At 36.3% G+C, this 24,266-nt stretch overlaps 1 protein-coding gene across 1 annotated transcript in view; it reads right to left on the reverse strand.

Moving 5' to 3' along the window:
* Positions 1-4,079: 4,079 nt before the first annotated feature.
* Positions 4,080-24,266, reverse strand: part of Rab38 (RAB38, member RAS oncogene family) — a 69,695-nt gene continuing 49,508 nt past the window's right edge. Inside the window, exon 3 of the mRNA XM_004868214.3 lies at positions 4,080-7,266. Within this exon, the coding sequence (XP_004868271.1) occupies positions 7,114-7,266 (153 nt within the window). The 3' untranslated portion in view covers positions 4,080-7,113. The remainder of the gene's footprint in view (positions 7,267-24,266) is intronic.

Raw genomic sequence — 24,266 nt, forward strand, 5'->3', positions numbered from 1 at the left:
GTCTACCATTACAGTTGCAGTGAGCATGTTGCATTTCAGAATATAATGCCCATTCCTGGGGATTAATATTCTGAAAATCAAATTGAAGAAAATATATTGGTTTGTGAAGGTGGAAAGATTTCAGACTTGTCAATGCAGTTGATAAAATAGTTGTAAATATAGCTCCTAGAGGTATTTTACTCTCACATTTTATTGGAATTTCTCTTTTTTTTTTTTTTTTGTACCAGGGATCAAACTCGGGACCTTGTGCTTGCAAGACAAGTGCTGGAACCACTGAGCTAAATTCCCAGCCCTCTCAGGTTATTTTTCTTACAATGTTGGAGAATTTTCTATTGCTTGGGGAACCCAGAAAGTCAAATATTATTTTCAGAAAAAAGAAGCTTAGATACAGCTGAATTTAAACTCATGCCTAATGCTTGTTGCAACATATGAAAGCAAGCTGTGAAGTTAGAAGCGATGACTAACTAGGCAGATAACAGTCATGGTAAAAAGGCACCTTTTTTGTTGTTTTTTGTACCTCTTTTGTACCAAGGATTGAACTCAGGACCTTGCGCTTATGAGGCAGGCGGTGGCACCACTGAGCTAATCCCTGGCCCAAAAAGGCACCTCTTAAGGTTGCTTTCTCTTGTATAACACGGGAGCAATATTCTCTAGTTGTGGTAAATTGAGTCACTGGGTAAAACAACAATTTCATATTGATTTTTTCCTGTCTCCACATTTTTCTTATTATAATTTTATTATTTAGAATTTTTTTTTTTTGGACCGGGGCTCAAACTTGGGACCTTGCACTTTCCAGGCAGGCGGCAGCACCACTGAGCCAAATCCCCAGCCAATTTTATTATTTATTTGTCTACCATATATTCCATGTAAATCACACCGCTCAATAGATCTTAATATATTCATGAAGTTATGCAATCATCATTACAATTAATTTTACATTTTCATCATTCCCAAAACATTTTCAGCATCTCATAGTTTCAACTGTTACCCACCAATTCCACCAAGCCTAGGCAATGTATCTACCTGCTATCTCTATGGATTTGTTCTATGGTACTATTTTTTAAACCTCAAAAAATATATGCCATTTTTATCATACAGTTGTTTGCACTACTTCAATCTAATAAATAACTAGGCAGGATGCTCTAATAACTTTATTATTTGTTATGTTTTAAGCGCTATGCTAAGTGTTACATGTATTATTTCATGACAACACTACTTTTCATAGTTGTTAAAAAGAGTTTCTTAGCAGTGCATTGTGTATAGTAGCTCTATTATCATATTCTAGGCTGAGTAGTTGTGCTCTGCATTCAGAATATTCTCTTCTCCAGAAATCTAAGAAGAGATTGTTTACCACAATGTTTAGGAACATGGATACTGATGTCAGGCTTCCTAGGTTTGAATCCTTGATTTGCCAGTTGGTAGCTATGTGAGATTTCTGAAGTTATTCACTGTGTTTACAAAGATGAGGAAACCTATCAGATTTTCTCATTGTGCTGATCTTTGAGGATAGGTAGGATTTTTGGGCCACAAAATAAAGACAAAAGGAAAACAAAGAAGAGGAGAGGAGAGCAGGGGAGGGGAGGGGAGGGGAGGGAAGGAAAGGGAAAGAGAAAAGGAAAAGAAGAAAAGAACATTCCAGACATCAGGAAGAGCTGACTGAACAAGATTGTCTAGTATGGCTAGATTCTAGTGTTCTAGGAAGAAAATGATAGAAATATATATTCTGATTCCTGATGCATGATTGGAGCTATAGTTCCTACATTCATATGCAAATTATATTTTCAAACAAAATATCTTGGCTTTTCTCTTAAAACAGTGAATTTTTCATGTTTCAGTTTCCTACCCTTATAATATCTTAAGAACTAAGTTCATGTCTTAGTCATTTGTATCTCCACAAGAGTGCCTAGCAAACTGCCAAGAATATAGTAATTGTTTAATAAATATTTGGGAATTGAGAAGCTCAATGAAATAATGAATATAGATGATAGCTAGATAGATGGCAATTTTCTTTGAGGCAGGAGGGTTAGAAGACCATTGGCATCTTAGTAACACATCCAGACCACATTTCAGAGAACACTTAGAAAGAAAAGAAGCAAGGTTAGATCCAGTCATCCCGTATATTTAGGGGGCTGAGTCAGGAGGATCACAAGTTCAAGACCAGCCTGAGTAGAGACCAAGACCCCCATCTCAAAAAACCGAAACAAAACAAAAAAATAAGGCAGTGTGTTAGAGATTCCTTAGTTACTAGTTGGATGCTTTCATGTTTGAAGAGCCAGTAGCAGTTAAAACTCCACCACAAATGAGAGCCTCTTAACTAAGAGGTGATCGGAGGAAGCATTTGCAGAGGAATAAGGAAGTGAGAAAGGCAAACAAAGGAAAGCAAAAATATTGTAAAAATGAATTTACCACTGTTTAAAGTTTGCTTTAGTCCCACTGGGGACATCTGAGGGAGTGTATGGAAAAACCCTCAGATTGTTCCCACCTCAGGGGGTGAGGAAGCTGGACTATTTGTTTGGTAATTTATGTCAGTCTTTTATGAAGAGGTTGCTCTAGGAAATGTTAACTGTAAGTCTGACCTGTTGAATGTGCAATACAATAATGCTCAGTGACTTCAGAGAAAGTTTTTCAGGAGAGTTGGTGTGTACTATGACAGGGGGCTTCTGCCATAGTCCACACCTTGCATACTAGATTCACTCATGCTGGATCTTAAATCCTCTCTTTCCTTTCACTGATTGTTCAAGAAAGTCACTAGTATTACGCCAAAAAGAGAGAAGAGAGACAGAAAGAGTGAGGGAAAGAAGGAGAATATTTAGAGCAGAAGTTAGTGGGATGAGCTCCATTCTCCCCCATTATGGTTAGTCTTGAAATCATAACTGATATCTTAATTGATATTCATCATTTCCCTCCTTGCTTATAATTTCTATTTCCTTGACCTACTGCATCCAAAGTAGTTTCATTGTGTGATACAGTAACAGACGTTTATCCCTGAGAATATGAATCTCAGGTTACTTACCCTTAAGAAGGTGTTGATACAATTTCCCTGTCAGTTATCACCAGGCATGAGAGCATGGAGAGGCACCCTGGTGAAGGCAAACCTCTAAACATACTCCATTTTCCCCGTCTATTATTTAGCAGCATCCCTATCTCCACCTTCATTATCAGGATAAATGACCCTGCCTGTGAAGTAACTACCTTTTCTAACAGCTGGTCTATGAACATGAGCTGCCGAAAGTAACCAGGCAGCATCAGAAGTGGTATAGTTAATGGAAACCTTACAATGTTCCCTGGCAGATGTAACAGGACCTCTCATTTTGTAGAACCTAAAGTTGTACCAAGAAGCACCTTTTTAGGTGGATTATTAAAGGTTACAGTGAGCGGAGCCAATTCAATTCCACCTTTTGGTTCCATCTATCCAGAATATGGCACTGAATATACTTAGCCTTATCATGTGAAGGTCATTCCCATCAAAAAATAGCAACATCTTAAAAATGTCAAATCTTGTCTACAGAAAACAACTACCACAAATGTCTGCATATCCAGTTCATAAGTGACAACCTTGCTTAGGCATTGGTCATCTTCATGTTCCAATTCATGTTGGCTGTAAATGACTTTCAGAGTGAATAATGCCTCAGTTAAAACTCTCCATAGGTGGAATCATTTTGAAAGAACTATCCTGAGAAGAATAACAGTGTATATATTTTTCTGATCATTTTGTATTCATGGAAAAAAACACTCTAGAAAACAGAAAACAACTGTGGATAGATAGATTAATAGCTCTCCAATTTACACTACTACTTAATTTGACCTAGATTTCATAATTACTCTACTTTTCTAAAGTTAGATGTACTTTGAAATGACCTGAATCTAGTTTAATTAGAACAATGAGGAGCCGTAAGCATTCTCAGTCTTCTTAGAACCCAAGTGTGAAGTATTCTTGCTTCATTCTGAAATACTGTGGTACTCAATCATGAATTGCTTTACACTTATTCATGTTGTTGTTCATATAGAAAATGGTCATTTAAGTACACTATATATATATATATATATATACACACACACACACACACACACACAGAGGATATTTTTATTCATTGTTTATTGGTATATTTTAGGTATACAATATGATGACATTCATCATTGGGAATTTGTACATTTACATGATATATCTTGGTTCTTATTGTTTTCCCCATTCCCTTGCCCTTCCTTCAACCCCTCCACCCCTCCCTATTTACAGAGACTTTGTTTCTATTTTTTTCCTTTTCTCATATTTATTCCTTTCCCTTCTTTCCTTTCCTCTTATCAGTTGTTATGTTTGAAACCTTCAAGCTCATCTCTTCTAGCCCTTCATTAAATATATAATATTTTATTGCAAACTACAATGACCCTACTGTGCTATAGAACACAGAACATATACCTCCTATCTAACTGTAGTTTACTGCCCATTATCCAAATTGCCTGAATTCTTTTTCTCCTTACCCTTCCTAGCACCTAATAATTACTACGCTACTCTTTTCTACTTTAAGATAGTCTTTTCTCTACATTTCAGATACTATGCAGTATTTGTCTGTGTCTAACTTATTTCATTTAACATATTTTCCAGTTCATCTCTTTTGCCACAAATCACAAGATTTCTTTGTATGTGCATGCACATGTGTGTGTGTAGTCTATTGTGTATACGTATATTTTATCAATTCATCCATTGATAGACACCTCAGTTACCTATTGTGAATAGTATTGCAATAAATATGGTGGTATTATCTCTTTTGTATGGTAGTTTCATTTCCTTTGAATACATACCTAGAACTGTGATAGCTACATCTTTTCTTAGAGTTTTGATTGTTAATTTACCTTCCCTCCAACATGACAGAATTCATTTTTCTCTATATCTTGCCCAGCATTTGTTATTGTCTTTATGGCATTCTGACTTGGGTCCAATGGTGTCTCTTGGTGATTTTATTTGCATTTCTCTGTGGTTAAATACGTTGAACATTTTTTCATACTATTGTTGACCATTTGTATTCCTTTCTTTTGCTGTTTTTGAGAAATGCTGATTCATATCATTTGCCCATTTTCATTGTTTTATGTGGCTTGTTGAGGTTTTTTGACTTTATTAATTATTTTGGACTTTAATCTTTTGTCAAATGAATAGTTTACAAATATTTTCTCCCATTCTGTAGTTTTTCTTTTCACTCTCTTGATAATTTTTCTTGCTGTTGTGCAGATATGATCCCATCTGTCTATTTTTGCTTTTTATTCCCTGTGCTTTGGGGTCTTGTCCAAAATACTACCCATACTTATGTATTGAAATGGTCCCCCTATTTTTTTTAGGAACTCTACAGCAGGTAACTAACTCCGCCCTAACATGTCTTTCAAACTCAAGAGTAGTGGCATTTCCTTGTGTCTTTATCTTGCCCACTTGATGAGAGTCTTAGTAATTATGGTGCTATAGCTCTACCACATTATTCATCCGTAAGGAGTCCTTGATATCACAGGGCTGGTGGATGTTTCAATTCAGGAAGCTTATAATGACGATTTCTTTCCTAGGACCAGATTTGTCCTAACTCAGATTAGGTTCTCTCATAACAAGACCGAGTCAGGATTTAAATAAATGCAGCTTATTTGGAAGAGGGACTGAGAAGCAACAGTAAATGAGTAGAGTGTTAAGGGAAGAAAGGAAAGGAAACCAATTTAGATCAATTCAAATAGGATAATAACTTTTGTGAGAACCAAGGACTTATCTCACCAGGACCTCAAAAAGTCCACAGGATGTCTCTCAAATTGTCCTAAGGCAAAAAGAATGCAAGGTGTTCATCCTTCTACCCCTCCTATTAACTCCTGGCAAACCTGACCTCTCTACCTCATGGGCAAACTACTCCAGGGACCAGAGAGTGCTCTCATGGTATTAGAATAGAAAGCTATGTGGTCAGTGCTTACAGAAACAGTGGAGGCCAAGAATATGTCAGTAGAACACTGGGAATATTCTGTAACAGAAGATAAAGCTCCCTTTAGGGTAGGTACTATGAATATCAGTGGAAAACAATGCCATTAAAAATAGTAGCTTTCTGCAGCACATTAGTGTCACAGCCATTTGGTAAAACAAGGCATCACTATTCATGCTTTGGTTGTCTCTTTTAACACTGATTGTTGTGGCACCTTCCTGATTATGAGGACATGTTCCTCTGATTAAGAAAAAAATGTATGGACACTATTTATCTTCTTGGCCTACATACTGATACAAAGAATACATGTAAATGGAATAGATTCATCTCAATTTCTCATGTCCTTTCTGAAATAAAGTTGAGAAATGGGTCTTGAGAAGCACAGTTACACTGTGATAAAAAAAAAAAAAAATCACAGTACTAAGAAACTTAAAGCACTTCCAGAAATAGGGAAACAGCATCTTTTAATGTTTTATTTTTCACTTGTGAAAATATATATAATATATATTGCATGTAGAGAAGAGTCCCACCGCTTGGTTCAGAGAAAGCTAACAAAAAAGGCACATATGGGGGGCAGCTCTTTTCATACTGTGTTCAGTTAAACCAACATTCAGGCCATGGCAAGTGACAATGAAGGCAACAAAGGCACAGGAAGCCTGTGTACACGACTCTAAAGAGTTAATCATAGACAACTCTTAGGTCTTCCAAGAATGGAGGTCATCACTGGAGAAAAAAACATTTCTATTTAATAGGCCTGTCAGATCAGCAGAGAATGTATTGAAATTTGGACAAAGACTCAACAGGACAAGGCAAATACCAGTGCTTAACTTGACAGCTAGTTTACTCTGTCCCCTCTTCTCTTTAAGTCCTAAGGCCTTTGCTGATTTAAAGGAGCAAACATCAGGGCTAACTCTAGCCCTACAAAAATTTGCTCAGCAACTCAACAGAATTTTGTAACAAACTAGATATTTTAGAAGCTTGTAAAAACTGTGCTGATGGTATGGAAAACATAAAAAGAACATTTGCTATTTCTCTCTTACAGGAAAAATTTAGGCAGGGATCTTTGGTTTGCCACGTGCTTCCCTATTTTGACATTTACTCAAAATGGTAAAACATGAGGCACAATTCATGGGGTCATGGGCTTGTTTCTGTCACATGCCAGCACAGGAGCCTACTAGGATTTGGCACAGCTGGAGCAGCTGACAACCTTAGGCGACACGAGATGTGGCTTCACGATATCTGGTTCTATAGACTCCATTAGGTCACATTCGTTTGCAAGTATGTGCTTCACCAGGCATCTGGAGGCTTCATCAATGTTGATATTTTCCTAAGGGGAGAAAACACAGCTTTTCTTATTCAATATTCTAAAACAACTTTCAAGCGGAGTCTCATAAGTGACATAAGTGCACCATTTCTGACAATCCACTTAAATACCATTTTCTATAAACTATCCAGGCATCTCATTTCCCCTCTCTCATTTATTCCTTCAAAGAACTCTAACTCTTAACCCCTTACGAAAGTAAAACCATTTACTGAATTTTGTCAAATAAGAGAAATAGCACTTTGTTGATTCAGTGAGTAAAAATTTTTTGAAGGTAACTTTCTTATTTTCATGTAGTGTTATAACATTATATTGTAGAAGAAATATAAGTTTTCGGTCAATTTTAGATTTATAAATGTCATGTCCTACATACTACTTTTGAGGTCTTGATATGAAATGTAAATAATAGGACACTTTGTGGAGAGATTGTTAGTGGTTTAAAAAGTACTTCTGGCTCTCTGGCTTCCAGCCAAATAGTAGGAGTGCCCTGTATCTGATCACTTTGAAATTAGGCATGGTCATGAGAACCTCCTTGGCCAATGAAATGTGAGAAATGTTGTATCTCATTTTCTTATAGAAGCAATAATAGCTAGTGCTCAATTCCCCATGTGCTTTTTGTCTCTGTTCCTGTGATTACAGAAGCACAGAGATAGGAATTCTCTTGGCCTAGTTTTATGAGAAAGGACCAAGCTGAGGCAAATAACCCCCCAGCGCATGATAGTATGTGTAGCATGAGTGAAAATTACAACCTTGTTTAAGCCATTGGTATTTGAAGTTTTTATTACTGTGGCATTACCTATGCAATATGGATAGATCTAATTCTTTAAAGGAAACGTGAAATAAGAAATCTTGTTTCATGAATGAAATAACCTTAAATTTGAAGAAAATATCAAGCAAGCAATTTTGATCTAAAATATATGTTATTTATTTAACTAGTCTACAGTAAATTTCCCTCTTCTTGCTAGTCAGAAAACAGAAACATGGAATACTGAATACTACTAGTATACTAAAGTAATTGTATAATTATTTTTATCATAATTTGTATAACTTCTTTGATAAGTACTTTCTTCTTATCAAACTGTTTTACTACAATATCTCATGGTCCAAACCGAAATGGAACTAGTTTATTCCTATTTTTGTCTGTATGTCAACATTGTTGATACACGTTAAGATCATTGCATGAGAAACATAGGACAAGGAGATTATTTCCATGACTTCAAATGGTTTCAAATGCCTCATGGCTAATGGCATTTGCACTACTTTGATTCCTGTTTGACTGTTGCTTTTATGTTTGGGAAGGAAGCAATAAAATCCTACTCGGAATACCAACCATAAGATATTATCATATATGTTATATATATATATATGTTTACATATATGTTATCATATCATATATATGTTTACAGGTAAGAAAAGTTTAGAGAGGCTAGAGATTTCCCCATGATCATTCAGCAAGTGGCTGAAAGGTCACTCATACCCAAATTCTGACACTAAAGTCTGTCTCTTTTCACAATTGTTTTTAAGATCATACACAATAACAAATAAAAATTATTTCTCTAGTATTAGACCTAATAGATGTTAAATAAATCTTTCTTCTTCATATAATAAAAACATATTTGTATAACAGAAAAACCAAGTTTTAAACATTAAAAAGGACCCTCCTTCACATACAATGTAAGTTAGACTTGCCAGTAGTTTTTTTGTAAAAAACAGAAAACAAACAACCAAAAACTCTCAATTCATATATTAATGTGCCAGCTAAATAGGGTTTTCTTTTGTTAATGTGAAAATTGGCCAAGTGTACTAATGAGTACTTAAAATGTTAATATGGGAAAATCAATGAAGTTCCATTCTCATTATGAGGAAAACAACTAAAATCTAAGCCTGATTAGTGCCAGCCTAGCAGGATCATTTTTGTAAAAGACTGTTTGTGAAGTTTAACACATCAAATAGAGGCGAGTTGGAATTAGAAATAGGACATGAGGCCCCAGAGGATGCCATGGAGGATGGGGCTGGGACTCCTGACAAAGGAAATAGGCAGAGCCAAACAGTGGGAGAGTCTGCATTGAGACTGCAAGTATGAACAAAGCAGCGCTTTATGATGACTGAACCACTTTCATTCTTTTCATTAATATCATTTAGATTTCTGCTAAGTACCAGCCATTCAGAGATAAAGATGATGAGCAAAGTCCCATTTCTGGCTGAGCTTACACACATGCGAAGTTTGTATAAACAAGAAAGGTTGGAAAGTACACCTGACAGCATTCGCTGTACAGCCTTGAATACTTAAAAAGGGAAAGTGAAGTCACTGAGGCGACTGCAGGTGAAGCATCAGCAAACAGTACTATGCAAATCCAGTACTAGGGTAGTTCTATACAGACACCTACCGCTCTGTTTTAACAATTAGTCTGACATTAAGCATTTAGTGAATATTTATTATATATACCAGGATGCTAGTTGCTACAATATGCTATTTTAGATTTTAAATTTTAAGGGGAAGTCAGGAAGAAGAGCAAATGCTATTATTTACCACTATATTTGCACACTATAAAAACTCAAAGAGCATAGGGTTCCAAGAACAGGCCTAGAGTCAAACCCAAATCTCAGTTTCCTCACTTTTCAAATGTGTGAACTGGGAAAGTTATTTTAACTACTCCATGCCTCAATTTCATCATCCTTTAAGGGAGAAAAAATTTACAGCTAAATGTGATTAGTACATATTAACACTTAGAGCATGTAAAATGTAAAATACTCAGTGAAGGGAACACAGTACTGTATACGTTCAATAAATGTTATCTACATATTCTTCAACACCTCATGTAATCATTACAGTATATATTAATATGTATATTCTATTCTATCATTTTTCAGCTGAGAAAACTGAGCTGAGAAAAAATAAGTGACCAGTCATACACTAATTAGGTGTGAGCTTGGGAAGAAAACTACATACTATATTGACCATACTTACTACCAAAAGGCATGGAAATTGTTGTTTTTAAAGTATAAGCTTGAAGTTGAATGCTCATTTCAGCTCCCCTAAAACAATTCCCAAAATAAATAAAAGAACAGAATGGACAGGGCACTTAATTCCAACATGAAACGGACAGGACCCTGCAATCAAGACCTCAGGAAAGGCTGATCTATATAGCTATATACTTTCAAATACATGTTTTTATGACTTTCTGTACATACACCATTGAAATCATAGCCAATAGGCCTAAACTGGGAGAAGGGAAAACAACATAAAGCAACTTCTCTCTCTCCTTCTGCCCCAAGGCCAGCATGGATAATCAAGCCCTACCTGATTTAGACCTAAATACTGATTTAGACCTTTTGGGCAAATAGATTGCACTGCAATTGATCTAGACACTTGACACTCAGGTGGACACTGCCAGGCTCACATTTTCTGAGTGATGGTGTTGAAACAGAGCTGCTGGCTCAGGTGGAAAATATTACCTGGGAACATTTATTTGCATTTATTATAGAGTATAGTAACAACATACCTAGAAGCATCATATGCTGGAAATGAAATTTACACATTGTAAAACTTCCAAGTCATGTACATTCAGACTGGATCTGACTGTGATTTATTTACATATCTTCAAAATGACAAGATGGTCTATTGTGCTGACTGCTTTATGTTGATGTGTACTCCTATTTGTGCTGTTGCTAAGAATCTTTTCCTTTATATCAATAAGTAAACCTGAGGAACAGACTTAAAATTCCTAACAATGTATTTTGCTAAAACAAATGGTAGTAACTACTAGAGTTAACCAAGTGCTTTATTTATGAAATAATGTTCACATCCAGTTCTCACAAATATCTATTAGGAAGGCAACAACCACATCTTAAAGGTAATGAAGCAACAAAATGTAACTTACCAGAGCAGAGCATGATCTTGGACAATCTTTCATTTCAACCTCTGAACTCAAGCTCTTAACATGCTCCCTGAATATTACATTACAGTGTCTCCCAGGATTGAAACAGATATTAAAATATATTTATCTTAAATTAGAAGTTCTCAATACTGCTGCATATTCATATCATTGAAGAGTTTTTAAAAGTACATTACCAGAAGACCAGGAGACTGAAACGGTGAGGCATGCCCACCAGCCTCCAGCTTAGCCGCACGGTGCCTACAATGAGAGCCACCCCAACCTCGCCCTCCTAGCTGTACAGCAACTTGGATAGACACTACAGAGGCACAGGGGGACATAAAGGCCATTGTCCTGAGCTGCAGAAGTGAACAACAGAGAGAAGGCCTCTCTCAGGCTCGCTGATGAAAACTGAAGTCCACTGGAAAAGTGAAGTCCACTGGAAACGTGAAGAGAATCTCTGCAATAAAGGCACACCAGAACACCGTGCTTGTTAAGTTGAAGGGATCATCACCTCCCATCGGAATCTGGACTATCTTCAGGGGAAAGCTGGAACCTGCAGTAGAACCTGGCAGAGTTCAACCCTGCAGGAGGTCAGGGAGCTCACGTTGGGACTTGCAGCCAGAAATCTGCCTGAATCTCACAAGTCTGTGACTGGCTTACTGAGAATCACTGACTTATAACTGCACACTGCTGCCCACGTTGTCTATTGTTACAGCAGAGACATACCCTGAAGGAGGCCCTTCATTTTTATCTTTTATTAGTTATTTTCAAAATTACTACTATTTTTTTGTTCTTATTTTTAATTTTTTTTCTTATTTTTTCCTCTTTTAAATTTTTTATTTTTCTCTTTTTTCTTTCTTTTCTCTTTTCTTTCTCTCTCTCTCTCTGTCTCACTCCCTTGCTGTCCTACATTGTTCTTCATCTCCCTTTGTGTTCCTGTTCTGCCCCTAATTCATATTTCTTCTTTATCTTTCTTTTCTTCTCTTTCCTTCACTTGCCTGTGCCCACTGGCCTCACTGATAACTTTCTGCTATCCTTCTACTTACTTACCTATTCCTCCCTCCACAATGCCTTCTAACTCCCCATCCCAAAGGGTAAAGTTGCTATATTGAAGAATTTATTCACTATAAACATAGGCTGGGTTGGCCCTGGATTTTGATTTAATTCACACAGTTAAAGATGAAAGATTAATAACTACCACAAATTGTCATTTTCTAAGAGGTACTTGATGCTGTTATGATGCTGATTGTATCACTTGAGCTAAGGTGCTGTGATTGAGCTAATCAGCTGTCCTTCCTGGTATAATGAAAATGAGACAGCCTCAGAGCCATTAGAGACTCAAAGCCTAAAGACCAGCTATACATGGAAGACACCTCTGAGAAGCAACCATTCCATAAGTGTTCTAAATATATCAACAAAGATACTTACAATAAACAACTTCAAAGTATCAACCCAGGAACTAAACCAAGGACAGTACAAAAAACAAAAATGAGAAGACCTTTAAGTAAGGCACAAACTCAGACTTCCACCCCCACAAAATGCAAATTTGGGGGGAAATATGGTGGAAAAGTCTGATAATCAGCCACCTGGACACCCTGAACTGATAGCATAGGAAGTAACAAAACAGATGAATGAGGCTCTAGAAAAATTCAAACAAATAATTTCCAAGATAAACATACAGATGGTGAGCAGAGTGAAAGACATGATTAGAGTTTCTAGAACAGAAACAGATAAAAAACTAGATGAGCTCAGAACCATGCTGGAAGCCATGAATGCCCAGCATAAGAAAGAAATGGAATCCATGAAACAGATTCAGATGTGCAGGAGATTAAAAATTCCATTGAAAGCATGCAGAGTAGATTAAGGGAATCTGAGGATAGAATACCAGATATAGAAGATAGGATTGTGGTTAAGGACCATGAAAACAGAGATCTCTTCAAAATAGTAAGGGACCATGAGAAATCTATCGAGCAGCTGCTAGATGATGCAAAGAAGAATAACATAAGACTGATAGGACTCCATGAAAAAACAGGAGAAAGTACAATTGACATTAAAAATCTGTTCACAGAAGTAATAATAGAAAACTTCCCAGACAGAGGGGGAGAATTGGACATACAGATAAGTGAGGCATATAAAACTCCAATTAGACATGATAAAAAAAAATCTATACCTACACATATAAGAGTCAAGATCCAAGAAACCCAAAGGAAGAACAAAATCCTACAGGCAGTTAGAAAAAAGAAACAAATCACCTACAAAGGAAAGCCGATCAGAATCACAGCAGACTTCTCAATTCAAACCCTCAAATCAAGGAGAGTCTGGAGTGATGTATTTCAAGCCCTAAAAGAAAATAACTTCCCACCTAGACTGTTGCATCCTGAAACATTATCTTTCAAAATCGATGGGGAAATTAGATACTTCCAGGACAAAGAACACCTGAGAAATTTCATGAACACCAAACCAACACTCCAAACAATTCTAAGCAATCCTAGAAAAAGACAACGAAGGCCACAACTCCATGAGGCACAAAAGAGGGAAGCTACTGGGCAAGGTAAGAAAGTAAAAGGGAAGGGGGGAAAAATAAGAAGTAAAAGAGCCAACAACAACAAAGCATCATGACAAGGATGAGTCAATATCTATCAATTATAACTATCAATATTAATGGCCTCAATTCACCAATCAAAAGAAATAGACTGACAGAATGGATTAAGAAGGAAAATCCAGCAATATGCTGTATACAAGAAACACACCTAACTCAAAAAGAAATTCATAGACTGAAAGTAAAAGGATGGAAAACAGTTCTCCACGTGACAAGAATCCAGAAAAAAAGCAGGGGTAACAATCTTATTTGGAGACAAAGTAGATTTCAAACCAAAACTAATTAAGGAGACAAAGATGGTCACTACATCTTTGTGAAGGGAACAATCCAAGAGGAAGAGATGACAATCTTAAATATTTATGCACCAAATACGAATGCCCCCAACTATACAAAACAAATATTAATGGACATGAAAAATCAAATAAGCACTAATACAATTGTAGTGGAAGACCTCAATACCCCACTATCACAAATAGACAGATCATTTGGACAAAAAATTAACAATGAAATTCTAGAACTGAACCAAGCTATTGAACAAATGGACTTAATAGATGTTTATAGAGTGTTCCACCCCACAAAATCAGAATACATATTCTTTTCAGCTGCATACAGGTCATTCTCAAAAATAGACCACATGGTAGCTCATAGGACATGTTTAAGTAAATGTAAAAGATTTGAAGTTACCCCCTGTATATTTTCAGACCATAGTGCAATAAAATTGGAGGTCAATAACATAAGAAACCTCAAAACTCCCACTAAAAAATGGAAATTGAATAACAACCTCCTGAACAACCAATTGATCACAGAAGAAATTAAAGAAGAAATTAGACAGTTTCTACAAGTAAATGACAATGCCACTACAACATGCAGTAATCTATGGGACTCAATGAAAGCAATTCTATGTGGGAAATTCTTAGCATTGAATGGCCATATTACAAAAACTGAGAGAACTCAGATAAATAACCTAATGCAGAACCTCAAGCTCCTAGCAAAAGAAGAGCATAACAAACCTAAAGCTCATACAAGAGAGGAAATTATAAAGATCAGAGCAGAAAACAATGCAATGGAAACTAGGAAAACAATACAAAAAATTAATGAATCAAATAGTTGGTTTTTCAAAAGAATAAATAAAATCAATAAACCTTTAGCCACCCTTATCAAAAAAAGGAAAGAAAAGGTTCAAATCCATGCAATTAAGAACGAAAAAGGTGAAGTCACAAGAGACCCAGCAGAAGTCCATATGATCAACAGTATAGACTTTAAGAACCTGAACTCTAGTAAAATGGAAAACACAGAAGAAATGGACAGATTCCTAGATACATACAAATTGCCAAAATTAAATGAAGCAGATATAGAAATCCTAAACATCCCAATTATAATGAGTGAAATTGAAAATGTAATTAAAAATTTACCAACAAAGAAAACCCCAGGTCCTGAAGGCTCCACTGCTGAATCCTACAAGACATATCAAGAAGTACTGTCACCAATACTCTTTAAACTCATCAAAGAAATTGAAAAGGAAGCAAGGCTTCCAAATTCACTCCTGGAAGCAAGTGTCACTTTGATTCCAAAACCAAGAAAAGACCCAACCCAAAAAGAGAACTACAGGCCAATCTCCGTAATGAACATAGATGCAAAAATCCTCAACAAGATATTGCCAAACAGAATACAGAGTATCATCAAGAAGATCATACACCCTGACCAAGTTGGATTTATCCCAGAGATGCAAGGATGTTTCAACATTAATAAATCAATAAATGTAATTCACTATATTAACAGAGTCAAGGACAAAAACCATATGACCATCTCAATAGATGCAGAAAAGGCATTTGACAAAATCCAACACCCGTTCATGATAAAAAAAAAAAATCCTACAGAAAATTGGAATAGAAGGTCTTTATCTCAACCTGATTAAGGCTATCTATGAAAAAAAACAGCCAACATCATACTAAATGGTCAAAAACTGAAAATTTTCATGCTAAAATCAGGAACAAGACAAAGATGCCCACTATCACCACTCCTGTTCAATATAGTTCTGGAAACATTAGCTGCAGAAATAATAAAAAGAATAAAGATATGAAAGGAAGAAGTTAAACTGTCATTATCTGCTGATGGTATGATACTTTACATAGATGACCCAGAAAACTCAGCCAAAAGACTTCTAGAACTAATTGACAGATTCAGTAGAGCAGCTGCATATAAGGTCAACACTCAAAAAACAATAGCCTTCTTATATACAAATAGCAGACTCACTGAGAGAGAAATTAGAGAAACAATTCCTTTTACAATAGCATCCAAAAAATGACATGTCTAGGAATCAACTTCACAAAGGAAGCAAAAGACTTCTACATTGAAAACTACAGCACTCTAAAAAAGTCGATTGAGAAGGATATAAGAAAATGGAAAGACATCCCTTGTTCTTGGGTAGGAAGAACCAATATAGGGAAAATGGCCATACTTCCAAAACTACTATATAGATTTAATGCAATGATGATTGAAATTCCAACAATATACTTCACAGAACTAGAGAAAACAATCCAAAAATTCATTTCGAACCAGAAGAGACCTAGAATAGCAAAAGAAATTGTAGGGAACAGAGACATGGCTGGGGGTATCACAATCTCCAACTAGAAACTATACTACAAAGCTACTGTGATAAAAACAGCATGGTACTGGCAAAGAAACAGACCCAAGGATCAGTGGACTAGATTACAAGATGCAGAATCAACTCCAGACATACTCAGCTACCTCATTTTGACAAAGGAGCCAACCACCATCATTGGAGGAAAGACAGCCTATTTAATAAATGGTGTTGGAAAAACTGGATTTCAACCTACCAAAGATTAAAACTAGACCCATACCTATCACCATGCACTTAGCTAAGATCAAAGTTGATTAAAGATCTAAATATTAAGACAGAAACACTAAACTTGCTGGAAGATAAGTTAGATAGAACTCTTGAAGACATTGTCATAGGAAAAGACTTTATGAACAAAACCTCAGTAGCACGGGAACTAGCACAAAGAATCAACAACTGGGATCTCATCTTATTAAAAAGCTTCTGCACTGCAAGAGAAACCACAGAGCTAAGAGACAACCTACTAAGTGGGAAAAAATTTTCAGCAACTGTACCTTAGACAAAGGTCTACTATCTAGAATATATAAAGAATTGAAAAAAATCAGAACCCCCCAAATTCAAAGACCCAATTCAAAAATGGGCATCTGAAATGAACAGACATTTCTCAGACTAAGAAGGAAAATGAGCAAATAAACATATGGGAAAATGTTCAACATCACTGGTCATTCTAGAGATGCAGATGAAAACAACATTTAGATTCCACCTCATCCCAGAAAGAACGACTGCTATGAAGAAATCAACCAATAACAAATGCTGGCAGGGTTGTGGGGAGAAAGGAACCCTTCTTCATTGTTGGTGGGAGTGGAGACTGGTGCAACCACTGTGGAAATCAGTATGGAGATACCTCAAAGAACTAGACTGGAAGTTCCATTTGACCCAGCTATTCCCCTGCTGGGTATCTTTCCCAACGAATTAAAAGAATCATACCACAGCAATATATGTGCACCCATGTTTATAGTGGCACAGCTTGTAATAGCTAAAGCTTGGAAACAGCCCAAGTGCCCATCAACTGGAAACTGGATAAAAGAGATGTGTTTTTTTTTTAATGAAATGGAGTACTACTCAGCCATAAAGAACGAGAAACTAGAGACATTTATAGATAAATGGATGCACATTGAGGTCATGCTCTTCAGTGAAATAAATAGGACACACATGTGTAAATACCGAATAGTTTCTCTAGTGTGAGAAACTGAAAGTGTAAATAAGGATGAAAATGATTAAAATGAATAATTGATAATTTCAAATATTAAAAGGTCCAAAGGTATAGGGGTAGTGGGAGGAGAAGGGGAAAGGAAAAAGTATGAGAAAAGAAAAATAATGACAACGAAGTCTATGTAAATAGAGATGGGAGCATAGGTAATGGGGAAAAAATAAGAACCAAGATACATCATGTATACATACAAGTACCCAAAGATAAATGTAAATGTATTGTATATCTAAAATGTACCAATAAAAGAATTTTTTTAAAAAAGTACGTTACCAGGACCCTCCTCCCAGACACTGATCTAATTGGTTTGGCTTGGTGCCTCAGCATAGGCAATTTTTAAAAAATTCTCCATTTATTAGAAATATGTTCTGAGACACATTCACATAATTAAGAATTTCATTAAAGACTATCCCTTTTATTTCTAATGAAGATTTTGTGGAAATACAATTTGATACAGTGATTTTAAGTGATTCTTAACTTTCAGTGGAGAAAGTCATATAAATCTAACCATCTGAGGTCCTGAATACATGTCAGTTTTTTAACTAACAGTTTAGAACATTGATATGGTGGAAAATTATTTAATCTTTGACCATTAGTACCAGAATGAAAAAAAAAATCCTAGTAGAAAACCTTCACATCTGCCTAGTTAGAAGCTGGCAAAGAATTCATTCTCCCATAATCTTTCCAAAAACATCAACGCAAACAAAACACCAAATGTACCAGAAGCTCCAAGATTAGGGCACTAAATTCCTCAGCTCTGTTAAATTTTAATTAAAGCAGATGGCCTGCTGGATAGTAACATCAATATAAGAAGTCTTCCATAGAACACGGGTTTAAACATTCCCTCTCTGAGAAGATTCAGCACTTATTTGTTGAGCACATCCGTGCCAAGCATTTGATAGCTTTCTGATTACTTTAGTTAATATCTGTCAGAGTGCTAGTGTAGTGGACACCCATACCTTTGTCTGCCAAGCCTTCTGTCCTCTCCCTTCCCTAGTACCACCACCTTCTCAATTTCCCTAGGGAAACTTTGGCTGCCCACTGCAATCCTAAGCTTCTACTGCAACTCCTCATAATTGAGCCTGTGTCTCAAACATTGTTCTCAGAATGTGGAATTTCACATAATCTCTACAATAATGCTGAAGTGAGAATTAATGCCCTCTTTTTATAGATGAGAAAATTGAAGTTTGCAGAATCATGCACACAAGGTCTCAGGGATAGTAAGCATCAGAACTTGGTTTCAAATTCTTATCCTCAAAGCTTCTATATTTTCCATTTTTATTCTCCTTACTATCTTCTTACAGTTCATGATCAACATTTTGTATATACCTAAGCCAATGTCATCTGCCATATAAGGCCCAAAGTTTTGCATTCTGCTACGTTTTCTCAGTGAAAGGATGATTTAAGCAGAGTGTGTGAGGCACAGAAACCAGGTCTTAATGATGCCCCATTGTTTGAAAGTCGCTACTTTAATCTAACAAGTACTGGGAAGAACAGATCAAGCTATGTTATTACTGATTTTAACAAGGATAGAGTAACATTGTCAGTGTGAAGAAATGGGTTATGGGGAAGAAAAGTCCACAAAGTCATCTACACCATCCATGGGTCAAGCCTTCCTCAACTCCACTGTATCCTTACCTCAATCCCTATCATTTTAACCTCCTTTTGACCCTTTTGCTTGCAGCTCCTGGGACTCATGACTTCTAGCTTTCTTCCCTAATCTGCCAAGGGATCTTCCTTCCATCCAGGCAGCCTCCAGTTTCCTATTTCAGCCATGAAAAGACCCCACTCAAGCTTACTGAGAATCACCAAATTTTAAGGAGGCAGGAAATTCAACATCACTAGTTCAACCTGCTCTTTTCAACACACCAAGAATTTCAAGCAGATAGGAAAAGTGACTTTCCTGGCATCACAGCAGCTACTGAACCTCACAGGAACATATGCTAGAATGCACCTCCTTTCTTAGCTCTCACTGCCTGCAGCACACATCCTTACTTCTGGGAATATTATCTCTTCTGCATAGCCTCCTCTCAGCACTGTGAAGTGTATTTTCAGTTTTTCCTGGCTCTTTGTACCCACTGCAATTAACACCAACCACTGTAACTATACTGCCTATCATCTGTCTTATTGTAGTACCTAATTATATTTATGTTCCTGGCTTCCAGCATGGTAAGGGATCTCTAAAACATATTAACAAAAACAGGTAGTATCAATGAAGAACTTAGTAGCCTTTAAGAACCAGCTAGCCTTTAAGTACTTTGGCTGTGTTATGTAGATTAATCCTCATGAAAACCTGAGGTGAGGAAAGGGAGGTTAAATAACTTCCCAGGATTACATAGTCAGCCACTATTCCTAGGATGTTGGCAAATTCCTACGCTGCTGGATGGCAGAGTCAGCTTCAAGCCAGGATTCCTTGCTCTTAACCTTCCCACCTCCATAAATGATCATTGATGGCATGAGTAGTCAGGTCTCCTACCCTGTTGCCTATGGCTTTTCTTTCCAAACCTCAACAATTATAAATGAGCAATCTACAAAGTGTTATGTTTGATGTATAGTTATTAATTAATTAATACAGTGGCTTTTAATTTAAATGTCCTTAAATGCCACATGCACATTCTCTAGTTTGCCACTTCAACTTATTCATTTCTGTTAAATGCCTGGCCTTGGGAAAAAAAACTCAATTTCATCATCCCTCCTTCTTCTCTTACACCACCTTACAATGCTCATTCTAGGCAGACAGAGTACCAAGTCTTTTTTAAAGTTTACATTCCTAAGATACATTTGCCAAATCTAGTATGTAATGTTTGACTTACCACGAATGACCATTAGGAATCAGAACATCTGTAGATGTTGCCTCCATTAACACTTTGTATTCAATTCAGTTGTGTTTTAATTACCCTCACTGTGAGCCTTTACTGAAACAGCTCCTAAGCACCCAATAATCAAGTTTGAAAAGAGAAGAATAAACATAAGCTTAAAAACTATCATTTAACCACACTTAATAGACCCCATTGATGAAGCATAGCAGCTTTCAGTTAAAATGCTTTCTCATTTATCAGCTTGAAAAGATAAATGCAAACCAGACACAAATATTAATAGCAATAATTACTAACATTTATTGAATGCTTACTCTGAATTATACAATGCATGTTGGCATACACATAGTCTAATTTAAGATACTCTGAGAGGTGGATACACTATTAAACCTATGTTGCAGAAGAGGGGACCAAGACACATAAAATAAACTATGAAGCCACAGTATTTGGGGGCTAAATTCATTTAAAATAGTTCAAACATGATTAAATGCTTTTATTCTGGCACCTTTCTGTGCCAAGACTGCAAACTGAAACTACATGACCATTGTCCCAGGAAGCAACAGGGTGCAATGGAAAGAAAGAAGAACTTTGGAGTCAATTATTATAACTCAATTTTTCTGTGGGACCAACAGCAAGTTGAATGCCTCTGTCTCTACTCCTTAATCAGTAAAATAAGGTCATCATATCTGTATTTCATAGGGTTCTTGTTTGAATTAAGTGATATCACACGTGAAACACCAAGACTTTAAATAATTGGTCTTCTAACAAATACAAGCTGCTTGTCCTGTCTCTTCCTTGCTATCTTCCTTCAAGTAGTTCTTCAGGATCACTTCCTGTGAGAAGTCATCCTTCTGTTCTATCATCTAGGTCTGGTCAACAGATAATGGCTTATTTCAGTGTATCCTCCATTGGGAACTCTCCAGGGGGCTCCTGGAGGATCCATGGCTGTATCCTGAAGATAGTAAATTGAATGAATGAATGAATGAATGAATGAATGAACAAAATTGTCAGAAGAGTGACAAGTTCAGGTTTCAAGCTGAAGATTATTTTAGATGTGGTGATTTCTGTAGACAGTGAAAAAGAAAACATGTTCTCAATAAAATTTACTATACATGTTAAATTCCCTGGTGTTATCCTGTTTTCCAGTTACTATCTGACATTCCTTTCAGGTGCAATAGAAGGAGGGTGTTCAAGCCAGTTTATAAATACTGAGTTGAACACAACGTGGCAATTAGGCTTTATGCTCAAGCACACCTAAACTGGAATCCTGACTTTTCTTTTGTAAAAATAATTATTTTTATCTTGGTGTTTCAAGGTGTCACCTGTTTCTGGTATCTTCCGTTATTTAATAACTAGATGTACTTAATTATCATTGTTCTTGCCTAAAATAGATAATAATATCCACTTGACAGAATTAGGAGGATTATAAATATTATATTAGGGCAAAAGTAGAAGATGGGAAATATATTTTATGGCCATGTATTAATATAATATATATTACTCTATATATCATTATTTTAATATCTTTTTCCCTTAAGAATCTCTATGAATTTGACTGAATTGCCAATTCATGCTAACCAATTTCCTTTCAGGCCTTTATTTTATTTTATTTTATTTTTCTTTATATACTATTCTTTTGTCCAGTACTTAACTTACTGTTCAATAGAGAGTTGCTTTTCCAGAGAGTGTAAATGAAATTATTTCTGCCACCATACTTAGATAATGTTAGCTTGGATGAATACATACAAGAACAAGAACTTGGATACAAATGGAAGAATAAATCAAGGTAAAGTAATTCATCTTTTAATCTCCTTTCTGTATTTAGAATATGGATGATAGTAGGTAACTACCAGACCTCTGGTCTCAACTCTAGGGCCTAAGACTACCCTACTCTACAAATCCCTGATATCCCTGATGTCTACCTCCTAAATTACATAGTCTATTGACAAGTTGTTCTTAGCCTTGGAAATCTGCTAGGACAGCAATTAGCAAGTGTTATACATTTGTTAAAAATGATTCAAAAATATTTCATAATTACAGGGTCTTAGAATATCACAGAATATGGAATGGGATTAACCTTTTTACATTAAATGGAAGAATGGTTTAGCATCATTGGTGGAGTGATGTGAGAGGAATCAAAGCAACATCACATAACTATAATATGTGATTTAGGAAAAGTCAGATTCAGGTTGGGATGGGATGTGTAGAGGAAAGCAAGCAGCCCACCCTTTCAAAGCAGGGAAAGAGTGCCAAGTAGTCATAAATGTATTTGCTTACAGAACTCTTATCTAATGCTGCACCTCCATGGGACTAGTGTTCATCTTTACACAACTTGGCAACTACTGACCTGTATGTAGTATTGGTGGTATGTGCAGGAGTGGTTATGGATGGAGGAAGGGGCCGAAAGAGACATTTATTAGCTGATTTCATATTACTACTGTGGGTTTTTATTTTTTTACTTTTATTTAACCAATGCTGCCTCATTTTCTGTAACTTTCTCCATTTTTATGAACTTAGTCCAAGATGATTTTTTTAATGACTTTAACACTTTGGAGACACATACGTAAAACTAGAAACAATAGGCCTAATTGGTAATGGTAAGGCATTGTCCACTTTGGTAGACCAGTGCTCCCTACTCCCCATCCAAAGCAAGGTAGGATTGAGTACCTCTCCTAGGTACTTCTTAGTAATTCTCAGTAGTGGTTATTACTACATATATTTGCAATTATTTTTTAGAAATTTATCTTTTCTAAAAGTGGCACTTCTACACAGTGTAGAAGTGGCATTTCTACACATAGAATGCTACCAGAAGCTAACATGGGGTATGTTAACATGTAGGTGCCCAAAATGTAATTTATGGATGAACTGTTCTGTGAGATGGAAAGAAAAATGACCTAATTCCAAATAAAAACTATGAATCAATATATTGTGAGCTACTCTATATTGATATTCATTATACAGAAGTTCTTTTAAACTCAGGACAGCTTAGGGAAGGGAATTAGTAGGCCTTGGTGTTAGTTTTGATGTTGCTGCAAACTATCTTGGTCATTATCAAGTCCTCTCTCTGGACTCAATTTCATCAGCTGTGAAGGGAGAGAATTTATACTCTGTCTTTTTCCAAACAGGATTGAAGATGACACTCAAAACTATCTCCATCTTATGACTAATGTAGTTAAACTTGCTGGAGATCTAAGAATAATGCTCGCTTAATGGGAAAGATTTCTCAAATTGAAAGTTTAAGTATAAGGCATTTGTTCAAAAGATCACTTACTGGAGCAAGTGCACTTTATTAACTTGATTAACCACAAGTTCTTGGTAGTAAAAATCAGAAACTCTGAATTTCCTAGGCCATCTGGAGGTAGCTCCCAGGAGTGACAGAACTGCTAAAAGTCTCAGGTTTCTCCATGAACCTTAGAAACTAAAATTAGATTCTCAAGTACCATCAGATCAGCTTCATTTTCTCCATCTGCTAGAAGCCTCTGAGCTCATGCAATTTTGCCAACACGGAGAAAAGGTTTCCTACCCTCAACCCCAACTGTAAAATCCCCAGGAAAAAATTCTGAGGAACTTAACTTCAGTCACGGGTTTAACTGAAGACTAGAACAACTTCAAGTCTGGAGACAGCTACACCAGTAGTGGCCCCACTTAGGTCATGTGGACACTATGAAGCCATTACAGTGACTGGATAGACACACTATGTAAGAGTGACAACTCTCATTTGGACAACCTGGGTTTGGGTGGAGAAAGAGGGACAGCTGGGAATTATAGTACAAATTCATCATGGCTTAATCATTTGGAATCTGGAAATCATCAGATGTATTTGCTCTATTACTTTACAAACATTGATATTACCCACTCCCATGTAGAT

This window comes from Heterocephalus glaber, unplaced genomic scaffold (genome assembly GCF_053883595.1).
Source record: "Heterocephalus glaber isolate CG9 unplaced genomic scaffold, H.glaber_assembly_v1.0 deba00001429, whole genome shotgun sequence".
NCBI lineage: Eukaryota > Metazoa > Chordata > Mammalia > Rodentia > Bathyergidae > Heterocephalus > Heterocephalus glaber.